Raw genomic sequence first — 14,605 nt, forward strand, 5'->3', positions numbered from 1 at the left:
AAGGAAAGATTCTCTCAGTTGGCTGCTTTGGCAAACGGGGCAATTGAAGACATCCCCAGGATGGTGTCGAATGCTGAAGCAAGCACTCATTTTTGTAACTCACCAGCGGAAATAGAATTGTTTATTAATCATTGTAAATGGTTGGTGCGAGAGATGAAATCTTTCATTGCTCGGGCGCGGGATTGATGTACATCAGAATTATGTGTTTTGTTCCTTAAACGATGTAATGGATCAAATTTTCTTGAAATGAAAGATAGGGGATGTTTGTTTGGTATCGGCTTGTGTTAATTTTCCATCAGTATTGTCATTGTTATCTTGTGATTTCCACTTATCACTAGCATGCATCATGTTTTCTTTTTGCATTTTTCATCCTTATCTAATTTAATTTAATAAAAAAATAATCATCAGTACAAGTGAGAAAACAACGGCAAGTTTTCCAAGACATCCGTACAGGACCAAAGCTAATTCGAAGGTCATGGAGAATTGGGAGCAGTCACACGAGTCTATTAAGGCCGATGTCAGCCAGTTGAAGGATCAGATGGCCCAGATTTTGGCGGCTCTCGAAGCCCTGAAGACTACGGGAGGGGTGACGCCTGCGCAAGTTGAGGGAAGTGCTCAATATTACCCTCCGTTGTTCAACGCTGGGAGCCAATCTGTTTCGTTCCCAATGTATGGATTACCTGCAGGTTACACCCCGCCTGTGGGAGAATACACAGAAGGGGAGCAGACTTCATTCTCTTTCCCTACCACTGCTAACGTACCGCCAATCAGTACTCAGGGACCTGTTGTAATGTCTGCACCTATGGTAAATGAAGGGATGTATGCAAGCATGACTGATGGAATACGAGTAACCCCGGTGCCACCTGTGATTACCGGAGAGGGCTTTTCTACAAGGGCTGCGCCATATACTTTGTTTCAGGGGGTAACTAGTAATGTTGATGGGGCGAAGGATAAACTGGAGAGCCTAGAGGAAAGGTTGAGGGCTGTTGAGGGGTATGAAAGTTATGGATTTGGGGATGTTTCTAGATTGAGCTTGGTTCCTGGCGTCAAAATACCACATAAGTTTAAAGCGCCAGATTTTGAGAAGTATAAGGGAAATACATGCCCAAAGAGCCATCTAACCATGTTTTGTAGAAAGATGGCTGCATATGCTTATGATGAGCAGCTGCTCATCCATGTTTTTCAAGATAGTTTGGCTGGAGTGGCGTTAAACTGGTATACCCATTTAGAGCCGACTCGAATTCGTTGTTGGGCGGACTTGGCTGATGCTTTTGTGAAGCAGTATATATATAATATACATGTTGCGCCAGATCGTTTACAGCTGCAAAACATGTCAAAGAAAGACAACGAAACTTTTAAGGAGTATGCTCAGCGGTGGAGGGAATTGGCTGCACAAGTTGAGCCTCCTTTGTATGATAGAGAAATGGTGGCAATGTTTGTAAATACGCTCCAACCACCATTCTATGAACATATGATGGGAAATGTATCTTCAAATTTTGCCGATATCATCGTGATAGGCGAGCGGATAGAGATCGGGTTGAAGAATGGGAAGATTGCATATGGCTCATCGGTGGTTGCACATTCCAAAAAACCCAATTTCAACTCAGGAAAAAGAAAGGAAGGAGATGTGCATGCAACATCTGCAACCCCGATGTGGAGAGGTCAGGTTCCCACTCATAACTATCGACCATACTGGGGTCAACATCCACATGCAGCTAATGCGTCATTTGGTCATCAAATTAGGCCTCAACAGCAACCAGGGTACTATCAACCACAATACATTCCGACGAATAATTGGAGGGAAGGAGCGAACGTAGGTTCCAATATGAATGTGGGTTCAAATACTTATCCAAGAAGGAACCAAGAAAGAAATTATGTTAATTTTACCCCAATTCCTACTACTTATACGGAATTATTGCCTCATCTTATCAAACAAGGTCTGGTTGTCGTTTGTCCCCTGAAGCCTTTGCAGCCTCCATACCCAAGAGGTTATGATGCAGATGCAAAGTGTAGTTATCATGGAGGGACCGCTGGTCATTCCACTGAGAGGTGTCTGGCTTTCAAGCATAAAGTGCAGACTCTAATTGATTCTGGGTGGTTAAAGTTCCAAGAGGATAAGCCTAATATTGAGGCCAATCCTTTATCTGGGCATGGAAGTGCTTTGACGAATGCTGTCGAAGTAAAAGAACATGAGCTGGTGAGGAATGTGAAAGAAGTCAGGAGCTCTAGGAGGTTTATTTTGGAGGCGTTGCTGAAAGTGGGTATCTTGAAGGGTGATTATAATGAGAGTATGGCATGCGCACTCCACCCAGATGTTGAGCACTCTATTGAGGAGTGTGTTAAGTTTGAAGAAATTCTGCAAGACCTGTTAGATCGTGGCCTGATGCAGGTATGCTACAAGAAGGAGGAGGGAAATGTATTTGCACAAACTGGTGATGAATCTGGCATGAGTTTACCAGAACCGTTGGTGATTCGTTTCACTAAGACTACTTCTATCCCACCAACTCAAGGAAGGTCGCCCGTTGTTATCCGTGTACCAGCTCCTTTTCCTTACAAGAACGAAAAAGCCGTCCCATGGAGATATGGGACACATGCGTCAAGCGAAGCACAAAGCGTTGACCCTGTCGTCAAAAACATATCAGGGATAGGTGGAATGACTAGGAGTGGTCGAATTTTCACATCCCCAGAGTTGGCACAAGAAAGAGTCAATGATAAGGAAACAACGATGGCTGCGAAGGCAAAAGAATTCTTAAAGGGGAAGGGTGCACAGACAGAGGAGATCCCCGACAAGGAAGAGAGGAGAGAAGTTTCTGAAGAGGAGGCTTGTGAATTTTTAAAATTCATACAACAAAGTGAATATAAGGTGGTGGAACAGTTAAACCGTATGCCTGCTCGTATATCCTTGTTAGACTTGCTCATGCATTCAGCATCACACAGGAAGTTGCTAATGAAGATACTCAGTGAGGCTCACGTGGAGCAAGGTATTTCGTTGAATAAATTCGAGGGTATTGTTGGCAATATTGTTGCTAACAATTATCTCACATTTACGGATGAAGAGATACCAGCTGAGGGAAGAGGGCATAACAAGGCTCTTCACGTCTCGGTGAAATGCCTGGATCATGTTATTGCGCGTGTTTTAGTGGACAATGGGTCCTCTTTGAATGTTATGCCGAAAGCAACTTTGGAAAAGCTACCTTACGAAGGAATGCATATGAGACCGAGTTCAATGATTGTGAGGGCGTTTGATGGTAGCAAACGAGAGGTGATGGGAGAGGTGGATTTACCAATGCAAGTTGGCCCTTGTGTCTTTCAAATAACGTTCCAGGTTATGGATATCCTACCAACTTATAGTTGTCTGTTAGGGCGCCCATGGATCCATTCGGCTGGGGTTGTGCCTTCTACACTACACCAGAAGTTGAAGTATGTGATGTGAGATAAGCTAGTGATAGTATCAGGAGAAGAAGATCTTCTTGTGAGTGGGCCATCATCCACACGCTACATCGAGGCGGCTGAAGAAGCTCTCGAAACAGCCTTCCAGTCGTTGGAGATTGTGGGAAATGCTTGTGTGGAACCGTTTCCAGTAAATCCTCGTCTATCATGTGCTTCTATTATGATGGCCAAGATTATGATAAAAGGGGGCTATGTATATGGGGAAGGTTTGGGCAAATATCGGCAGGGGCGAGCATTCCCTATAGAAATTGTTGAAAACAAGAACAGATATGGCTTGGGATACAAACCTACCAGGGAAGACAGGAAAAGGATGATTGAAGAAAGAAAAGAACGCAGTTTGGCCCGTGCAGAAAGACGAGGGCCCAAAGAGAGCAAATTTCACATTGTTGACATCAAGGAAAGCTTCCACAGTGCAGGGTGGATCAACACTGGCCAGATAGCAGTTGTGGAGGATGAAGAAAGGACTCAAAGTTTGAGCTTTGTGTGGGCTTGCTCCCCTGATACTCAACTCAACAATTGGGAAACACTGGATTTACCTGTGATGCTTAATGTGAACAAAATGTAATAGTTTTAATTAAGCTTATAGTTTCGATTGGGGCTTTAGAACTGAGATTTTGCGGATTGATTCTTTTTTACTTTTCACTCAGCGTGATAATAAAGATGCATTTCATCATCATTTGGCATTTTTCTTTGTTTATCTTATTTATTTATACTTTTTCATAAATTTAAATGATGCAGATGTGACAATGATTGTTTTGAAAATAACGATATCAATGTTCCTAATTTTGAGCACCCTATCAATAATACGGAAGATGATTTCGAAGATGATGCGGAACCCTCTCCAGAATTGTTGAGATTAGTGGAACAAGAATCTAAGGAGATTAAACCCCATCAGGAGGAAATTGAAATACTCAACTTGGGAGAGAAGGGTGAGATAAAGGAGGTGAAAATCGGTACTAGTATGAAAACGGAAGTGAGGGAAAGATTGCGTGTACTATTGAAGGAATTTAAAGATGTGTTCGCGTGGTCTTACAATGACATGCCGGGTCTAGATACCGATATTGTGCAGCATAGGCTCCCACTCAAGCCGGAATGCCCTCCAGTCAAGCAAAAACTGAGAAGAATGAAGCCGGAAATGTCCTTAAAAATTAAAGAAGAGGTCCAAAAGCAATTTGACGCAGGATTTTTGGCTGTGGCAAGATACCCACAATGGGTAGCGAATGTTGTACCAGTGCCTAAGAAGGATGGGAAGGTTCGAATGTGTGTTGACTATCGTGATTTAAATCGTGCAAGTCCGAAAGATAATTTCCCGTTACCACACATCGATACTCTGGTTGATAATACGGCCAAATTTTCGTTATTTTCGTTCATGGACGGATTCTCGGGGTATAATCAAATTAAAATGGCACCGGAAGATATGGAAAAAACGACCTTTATCACGTTATGGGGAACATTCTGTTATAAGGTGATGTCTTTTGGACTCAAAAATGCTGGGGCAACATACCAAAGGGCAATGGTGACACTCTTTCATGATATGATGCATAAGGAAATTGAAGTTTATGTGGATGACATGATTGCAAAGTCGGAGTCAGAAGAGGATCATATTTTCAATCTAAGGAAATTATTTGAGAGACTGAGAAAGTACAAACTCAGGTTAAATCCCACCAAATGCACGTTTGGAGTAAAGTCTGGAAAATTGTTGGGCTTTATTGTCAGCCAAAGAGGGGTAGAAGTTGATCCTGACAAAGTAAGAGCGATAACGGAAATGTCTGCGCCCAGAACAGAAAAGGAGGTTCGAGGTTTTCTGGGAAGGCTGAACTACATTGCTAGGTTCATCTCCCAATTAACTGCTACTTGTGAACCAATGTTCAAGTTGCTACGAAAAAATCAGGCTGTAGTCTGGAATGAAGATTGTCAAGTTGCTTTCGAAAAGATCAAACAATACCTGAAGGACCCTCCTGTATTGCGTCCACCTATGCCAGGAAGACCGCTCATTTTGTATTTGACCGTACTGGATAATTCAATGGGTTGTGTATTGGGTCAACATGATGAAGACGGGAAAAGAGAGCATGCCATATATTACTTGAGCAAGAGGTTCACAGATTGCGAACAACGATATTCGTCGTTAGAGCGAACTTGTTGTGCACTGGCGTGGGCTGCTCATCGTTTAAGGCAATACATGTTGAGTCACTCTACTTGGTTGATATCTAAAATGGATCCTATCAAGTACATATTCGAAAAGCCCGCTCTCACTGGAAGGATAGCTCGATGGCAGATGCTATTATCGGAGTACGACATTGTATATGTTACTCAGAAATCTATCAAGGGTAGCTCTTTAGCAGAATTTTTAGCCCATCAACCCATTAGTGATTATCAGCCGATGCAACCTGAGTTTCCTGATGAAGATATCATGGCTTTATTTGCTGAGAGCAGAGATGACAAAAATGAAAATGCCTGGACGGTATTATTCGATGGGGCATCGAATGTAATGGGGCATGGAATAGGGGCAGTGCTTATCTCTCCTAAGAATCAATACATTCCAATGACGGCAAGGTTGTGTTTTAATTGCACAAATAATATCGCAGAATACGAAGCCTGTGCTATGGGTATTCGAGCAGCAATAGAGTCTAAAGAAAAAATTCTGGATGTATACGAAGATTCAGCTTTGGTTATCCATCAATTGAAGGGAGAATGGGAGACTAGGGATACTAAATTAATTCCATACCAAGCTTACATCAGGGAATTAATTGAGTATTTCGATTCCATCACGTTTAATCATATACCGCGAGAAGATAATCAATTAGCAGACGCGTTGGCTACTTTGTCATCGATGTTTGAGGTTGATCAAGATGCAGAATTGCCAATGATTGAAATGAAGAGTCATGCGGGGCCAGTGTATTGTCATTTCATCGAGGAGGAAGTAGATGGTAAACCTTGGTACTTTGATATCAAGCATTATCTTAAGACTCGAGAATATCCAGAGAAGGCATCCGAAAACGATAAAAGGGCGTTAAGGAGGTTGGTTGGCAGTTTCATTTTGAGTGGGGATATTCTATATAAGAGGAATCATGACATGGTTCTCCTCAGATGTGTAGATGCAAAAGAAGCCGAGCTGATACTAAAAGAAGTACACGAGGGTACATTTGGCACGCACATGAATGGGCACTCAATGGCCAGGAAGATACTGAGAGCGGGGTATTTTTGGTTGACTATGGAAAATGATTGTTGTACACATGTGAGAAAGTGTGAGAAATGCCAGGTATACGCAAGTAATATCAATATGCCACCCACGACCTTGAACGTGTTGTCTGCACCGTGGCCCTTTTCGATGTGGGGAATAGATGTCATCGGGGCTATAGAGCCAAAGGCGTCAAATGGACACCGTTTCATATTAGTCGCAATCGATTACTTCACCAAATGGGTTGAGGCCGCTTCTTATGCTAATGTGACTAGAAAGGTGGTGACCAAGTTCATAAAAAGGGAGTTGATTTGCAGATACGGGGTCCCTAACAAAATCATCACTGATAATGCTACTAACTTGAATAACCAGATGATGACAGAGTTATGTGAGGAGTTCAAAATTCATCATCTTAATTCTTCTCCTTATCGTCCAAAGATGAATGGGGCAGTAGAGGCTGCTAACAAAAATATCAAGAAGATTGTGCAGAAGATGGTGGTCACATATAAAGATTGGCATGAAATGCTTCCTTTTGCTTTACATGGTTACCGCACTTCGGTACGAACATCGACTGGGGCAACGCCTTTCTCGCTTGTATATGGAATGGAAGCAGTACTTCCGTTTGAAGTAGAAATTCCGTCTTTACGAGTTTTAATGGAAACCCAATTAGAAGAGGCTGAGTGAGTTCAAGCTCGTTTCGACCAGCTCAATCTCATCGATGAAAAAAGATTAACAGCAGTATGCCATGGACAATTGTACCAAAGAAGAATGAAGAAGGCATTTGACAAAAAGGTACACCCAAGAGAATTTCATGAAGGTGAGTTGGTGTTGAAGAAGATCCTACCTATACAAAAAGATCATAGAGGCAAATGGACTCCAAATTATGAAGGGCCATTTGTAGTGAAGAAAGCATTTTCTGGTGGGGCACTAATTCTCACGAGAATGGACGGAGAGGAGTTACCATTGCCAATTAATTCTGATGCAGTAAAAAAGTTTTACGCATGATGATTCCGTGATAGTGGTTGTCATTAAAGGGATGTTGATATTATCGTTAAAGATTATTGTACTCTGTGTTTTTTTTTTTTTTTTTTTTTAATAAATGAAGTTCATGCGAATTCATTCATATTTTGGTTGTTTGCATTCCATCTGAAATATTGCATGTCATGCTGAGCTGTTAAGTATTCAAAGAAAAATGAAAATGAAAATAAATAAGAGCTTGTTGATAAAAGCATCACAGGTATATCAAGTTGGTGAGCTCGGTCCTAGAGGATGTCGAAAAAGGAAAACGAAAAAAAGAGGGTCACATGTTGAGTTTGTTGTTAATAAAGTTGTCAAGGACATAGTATTTTCGAAAAAAAAAGTTTTGAAAAAATACCGTTGGTGAGTCCTTTCCTGATTCAAGGTTTTGGGTGTAACCGGTGGTCTTTTCTTGATAAAGCATCTGCATTCACATTACTTGAACCCTAATTTTTTCGTTTCCCGTAAGAAGAAGGATTTCGCCATACGCCTAATAGTGGGGCAGTTTTCATCATGTTACATATCACCGATAATCCGTTGATTAAGGAGATATATATATATATAAAAAAAAAAGAAGAAGGAAGGAGAAAATAAAGGAAAAATGAAGTTGATGTGTCAGGCACTACATAGTTCCGTTTCAGGTTTAAATTCAAGAGAAAGTCAGACAAACAAGATTCGGAGTGACGTGTGGCCATTTTTCGTTATCCAATCGTCAAAAGCAGTTCATCCAATTGCACCCCTTTTTGAGCCAAAATTCGTAATTGTTTTCATCACCCTAGACAAGAATCATTAGCATGTTGACGTCAATTTGAAAGGGTACATCATAAGCATCCAAAGTTGAGAAAAAATGAATGAAAAGGAAAGTATCATAAAAGGACCATAACAGGGGCAACGAAAAATGATCAAAAGGGAAAGAAAGAAAAAAAAAAAAACAACGATAAATATGCTTGAAGTTCAAATCCCTAAAGACAGTTGACGGGACACCTTGCAAATGATTCTTGTTTAAAAACTTTAACCGTCAAACACTTATTTGGGCCTTTGTTATCCTTTCTTTCAAAACCCTTTGACCTTTAGCCACGGTACAAGCCCATAAAAGTCCACGCTGACTGAAGGCTGTTGGTCTTAATCTTTCTCACGAATTTAACTTTGAAACAAAATGATGTGGTGAACGACACAATTCAGTGTTATTTTCAAAAAAAAAAAAAGAAAAAAAAAAAAGAAGTCTCCCTCTCAATCGAAGATCATCCAGTTTGGGGGGAATCCTTCATGCCCAAATCTTTTTGCTTTTCCATTGTGCAAAATTGGGGCAGTATGGGAGTACAACATGTTAATAGCACTTTTCCCCAAAGGAGGGACACACATACGTTGATCATTATTCATTTGCTTTTCATAACCATGCTTCCACATCTTATAGGGTTCAAGTTAATTTGGATTGCAAAAAGTGATAAAAAGAATTTTAACTCAGGGTTACACTTTCTTCCTGCTCATCAAAGGGTTCTACACTTATCAACGTTGTTTTTAAGGAATGCGTTTTGAACGTACATCGTGTTTGATGACAATATTAACAATGGATTCCAAGCATGGAATTTTCAAAAAAAAAAAATAAATAAAAAAAATGATGAAAAGCGAGAGTAAAAGAAAAGAACAAAATGAAAGTCTCATGTGTCTATGCATTCATGCACCATCATGACATAATATCATCTCAGAGGAGGCAGGGAGAATTGTTTGCAAAATCTTCATGTTTAACTCGGCATTTACCAACTTTTCAAAGCTACAAATCCAGGTTTTAATTTTCTGTTATCGACCCTCTGCATGGCAATGGTCGGATTTAAATTTCTGTTCTGCGAGTTTGGCCCTCTGCGAGGCAATGGTCAAATCCAGGTTTTATTTTCTATTATCGACCCTCTGCATGGCAATGGTCGAATTTAAATTTCTATTCTGTGAGTTTGGCCCTCTGCGAGGCAATGGTCAAATCCAGGTTTTAATTTTCTGTTATCGACCCTCTGCATGGCAATGGTCGGATTTAAATTTCTGTTCTGTGAGTTTGGCCCTCTGCGAGGCAATGGTCAAATCCAGGTTTTAATTTTTCTGTTATCGACCCTCTGCATGGCAATGGTCGGATTTAAATTTCTGTTCTGCGAGTTTGGCCCTCTGCGAGGCAATGGTCAAATCCAGGTTTTATTTTCTGTTATCGACCCTCTGCATGGCAATAGTCGGATTTAAATTTCTGTTCTGCGAGTTTGGCCCTCTGCGAGGCAATGGTCAAATCCAGGTTTTATTTTCTGTTATCGACCCTCTGCATGGCAATGGTCGGATTTAAATTTCTGTTCTGTGAGTTTGGCCCTCTGCGAGGCAATGGTCAAATCCAGATTTTAGTTTTTGTTACTGATACTTTACTTGACATTGGTCATTTGGCATCGTGACTTGAATTATTTTGTTCGTTTTCTTTCATGATTGAAACCCGGACAAAATTAGTGTCTTTATCTTTACTTAGCTTTACTTAAATAATACGAAAAGATTAAATTTTCATATTATTTAGTAATATCTAAGTAAAGAGGGGCAGCTGTCAACACCCAATTTTGTCCGGGTTGAAAAAATGTGTTTTTATTGGCTTTTATTTTATTCTATTTTTTATGTATTTAGATTTTTTGCTTTTAATTTTTTCTATTTTATTTCTTATTTTCAATTTGTTTTAATAATGTTAATTAATCAAAATAATTAAAAAATTGAAAAATAAAATGAAAATTAAAAATAAAGTAAAAAAAAAATAAAATAAAATAAAATTGGAAAAAAGTAAAAAAATAGAAAAAAGGGAGAAAACGTGAAAAATGGTATAGGAGACGTGTCTCAGCAGGGGAGACCAGGTTGTTACAGGGGAATATTTTTCCAAGATTTTGGGGGAGGATTTTGTTGGAGGAGAGGGAGAAAAACGTGGAAAAGGGGCACACGAGGAAGATCCATCATTGGGGAATCATCATCCAGATTGGCACAGGCAGAGAAAACAAAAGGCTAGAGAAGGTCACCGGATACAGAGCGATAGCAGCAGCCATAACTACAGGTAAGTCTCTGTTTCACCTGTGCATCCAGACTCATCATGTATGCTTACTGCATAAGCTCCATTCACCCCTATCCCGTCAGCCCATGCACCATTATCAGGATGATCTATCCCACTCATGCTCATATGCACACTGAACTCATCGTTTCCAATACCGAATAGACGGAAATCAATCAACATTAAACCAATCAGAAAATAATAAAAAATTAGGGGAGGCCGAGAAGGAAAAATGGTGTTGTGGAGGGCTTTCGGCATTCGAGAAAATCCTCGAATGGGGAAGAAGAAGAGTAGTGTTGGTGGCACCGGTGAGGTTAGTGGCGCGATGGCGTTGAATCCCGGAGGCCTGGAACTGTTGAGAAGGAATCCGGTGGCCGTGGAGGTGACTAAGGAGGTAGACGAGGGTAGGCATAAGGACATTATCGTGATAGTGGTTGTGTTGTCGCAGAGGTTTTAGCAATGGTGAAGTTGATGTTGATGGGTGATGATGGCGAATGGATCGGAGATGAAGGCTGAAGAAAACCCTCCCCGAGAATCGCTGATTTTCGAAGAAAGAAGATTGGAAACGGTGGCGTCGTGGCTGGCGGTGGTTCTGGTAGCGCGAGTGGTCGCCGGTGAGTCCAAGGCGTGATCTGGTTGAAGCGACGGTGACCGGCTCTGGCAGAGGTGGCAGTGAGTTCATGGTGCAGAGCAGGAGACCTTGTGTCTCTAGGAGGCGTGAGCTGGGGAATGGGGAATAAGGATGAACCTCCTGAACCCCTAGAAAATTCTAGGTTAGAGAGCATTCGTCTGGACCAAGCCCAGAAATGGGCGTACGTCCGGGAACATTCAGCCTTTTTGACCGTTCGTTCAACATTCCAAACGAACGAGCGCTCGTTATCCAAACGAGCGAACGCTCGTTATCCTTAAGCCTTTTTGACCATTCGTTCAACATTCTCACCAAACGAGCGAACGCTTGTTACCTTAAGCCTTCTTGACCGTTCGTTCAAATCTTCTCCCTGAAGAGCGCTCGTTATCCAAACGAACGAGCGTTCGTTTCCGAACCAATGAACGCTCGTTACTCAGCCTCAATTTCTCAACGTCCGTTCGCCATGCCTTCAACGAGCGTTCGTTATTGAGCCTTCGTTCTCAACGTCCGTTCGTCATATCTCTGGACGAATGCTCGTCATTCAGCTCACATTTCTAAACGTCCGTCCGTTATGTTCCCCAATGGACGTTCGTCCTCTGCCCCAACGAACGTTCGTTCTTTACCTAACGAGCGCTCGTTATTCTGAATCTCTTCCCAGCGTTCGTTCAACCTCTCCCATTTCTTTTTTTTTTTTGTTTTGTTTTGTTTATTTTATTTTATTGTCTTATTTTATTCTATTTATTTATTTTTAATAATACAATATTTATAGTTTAAATAATGTACAAAAAATATTTAAAGGTTTAAGCGCACGTGTGACCGCTCGCGTCGTCCTTGTGCTAAAAACTTTTTCTTCTTCTTTAAATAATATTACAAAAATATTTTTAAGGGTTTAAGCGCACGTGTGACCGCTCGCGTCGTCCTTGTGCTAAAAACCTTTTCTTCTTGTCTTAAGTAAAATTTCAAAAATACGTTTTAAAGGTTTAAGTACACGTGTGACCGCTCGCGTCGTCCTTGTGCTAAAAACCTTTTCTTCTTTTCTTAAGTAAAATTTCAAAAATATGTTTTAAAGGTTTAAGCACACGTGTGACCGCTCGCGTCGTCCTTGTGATAAAAACCTTTTCTTCTTTTCTTAAATAAAATTTCCAAAAATATGTTTTAAAGGTTGAACACTCGTGTGATCGCTCGCATCGTCCTAGTGTTCAATACCTTTCTCTCTTATTTATATAATATTAAACGAGGGTATGAGTGCTCGTGCGATCGTCCGCATCAGCCTAGCACTCAATACTCTCAAGTCTTCCTAAATAAGTAGATAACGGTATGAGTACTCGTGTGATCGTTCGCATCGTCCTAGTGTTTAATATCGTTATCTATCTTTTAAAAAAATAATTAAAAATATTTAAATATCATTTTAAAGGTATGAGTACTCGTGCGACCGTTCGCGTCGGCCTAGTATTCATTACCTTTCTTTTTCTCGAAAATATTAAAAAAAAAACATAAAATCCGCAAAAATTAAAAACAACTGGTTTCAAACAACAAACAATCTTTTAGAAAGAACTACGTAACCCTGATTTCTCATTTTGAATGAGAATACGTAGGAGCAAGGTCAATCCTTGTCGGGCCCAAAAAACTAAAAAATATTTTGTTTATTTAGAATTTTATTTTAGGGACTAGTTAAACATTTTGAAAACCACATCATATTCGTGCATTTAGTTAAAGGTACTGCCTTCGGGCAGGCGTTGTAGGGTGCTAATACCTTCCCTACACGTAACCGACTCCCGAACCCAAAATCTGGTTTTCGTGGACCGTGTCTTATTATTTTATGGTTTTTCCGTAGTTTTCCAGAATAAACTATGGTGGCGACTCCAAATCTCTTTTCCAAACCCGTTTCTTTTTTGGATCGTCGTCCCGTCGCGATTCCGGTTGCGACAACTAGCAACACCGGCGCACCCCATGGAGACATACTTGGTCTGATGAACTTCTTCTCTAACAAATCTTCAATCTGCTTCTTCAACTTTGCTAACTCCACTTGAGCCATACGATAGGGAGCTACAGATACTGGCCCTACACCCGGCATCAGATCTATTGCAAAGTCCACTTCACGACTCAGCATATTCCTCGACCACTGGTATACCACTGATCTGCTCGTCTATGCTCCTCTTTTGCTCTTTCACTATCAACATAAAGCAAACAGCTCCACTCTTGAGATCTTGTACCACTTCCTTTGATGTTGACATTTTAATGCCTTCTGGCTCCTGGAAGACTACCCTCTGACGTCCACAGTCAATCATCACATGGTTATCAGCTAACCAATCCATCCCCAAGATCACGTCCAGACCTTCAAGCGGTAAGCACACCAAGTTGACTCTAGACTTGTGACCTGCCACCTCGATCGGACACCCAACACAGATTGAACTGGTTGAAACTTGTCCGGATGTTGGAGTAGAGACAACAAGCTCGCACCCCAAGTCAAACATAGAGAGTCCAAGAATCTCAACACACAACAATGATATAAACGAGTGCGTCGCACCCGAATCAAACAGGACATGCACATTTCTACCAAACAAAGAACAAGTATCAAGTATCAGGTTACCTGACTTCTCGGCTTCTTCTCCCGACATGGCAAACTGTCTGCCCGCAGCCTGCGGCTTTCCATCATTAGCTGACTTCTGAGGCGTTCCACCAAATGACCTCTTCTGAGGGCAATGAAGAGAGATATGCCCAGGCTTATTACATGTGAAACACGTCCTCACCTCCTTCTTGACGTCACTCAGCTTTGGGCAATTTCTTCGGATGTGATCTCCACCACACTCAAAGCACTTCAACAAACCTGACCTAAACTGTTGCGGCCTCTCGTACAGTTTCTTCTGCTGCTTGCCCATGGAAAAGCTTCCCTTTTGGTTCCTCATCACACGCCCAGACTCATCCAACCTCTCAACTATCGTGGCCTACTCCACTAACTCTAGAAATTCATTAATCTTTAGGTGAACAAGTGCCTTCAAAAGATGGTGGCGCAATCCTTGCTCAAACCTCCTGCACTTCCAATCCTCAATCATATTCTGAGTATAGAAACAAGCCAAATACTCGAATCTCTCCTTGTAGTCTTGCACATACATACTTCCCTATTGAAGAGCCAGAAACTGCGACTCTCGTTGCTGCTTAGTGCTAGCCGGAAAGTAACGCTCCAAGAATCTAGCTTTGAAATCTTCCCAAGTAGCAACTTTCCCTCGGGTATCCATACTCCTCCGCATCCCACGCCACTAGTACTCAGCTTCCCCTGCCA

At 41.3% G+C, this 14,605-nt stretch overlaps 1 protein-coding gene and 1 pseudogene across 1 annotated transcript; one reads left to right on the plus strand and one right to left on the minus strand.

The window, feature by feature from the left end:
- Positions 1-475: 475 nt before the first annotated feature.
- On the plus strand, positions 476-7,633 carry LOC128197519 (uncharacterized; annotated as a pseudogene).
- Positions 7,634-13,421: 5,788 nt separating this feature from the next.
- Positions 13,422-14,204, minus strand: LOC108330301 (uncharacterized). Its single transcript, XM_017564792.1, has one exon. The coding sequence runs from the start codon at positions 14,202-14,204 to the stop codon at positions 13,422-13,424; it is 783 nt and encodes a 260-aa protein (XP_017420281.1).
- Between the last annotated feature and the right edge of the window lie 401 nt (positions 14,205-14,605).

The sequence above is a fragment of the Vigna angularis genome, chromosome 6, assembly GCF_016808095.1.
Source record: "Vigna angularis cultivar LongXiaoDou No.4 chromosome 6, ASM1680809v1, whole genome shotgun sequence".
Classification (NCBI taxonomy): Eukaryota; Viridiplantae; Streptophyta; class Magnoliopsida; order Fabales; family Fabaceae; genus Vigna; species Vigna angularis.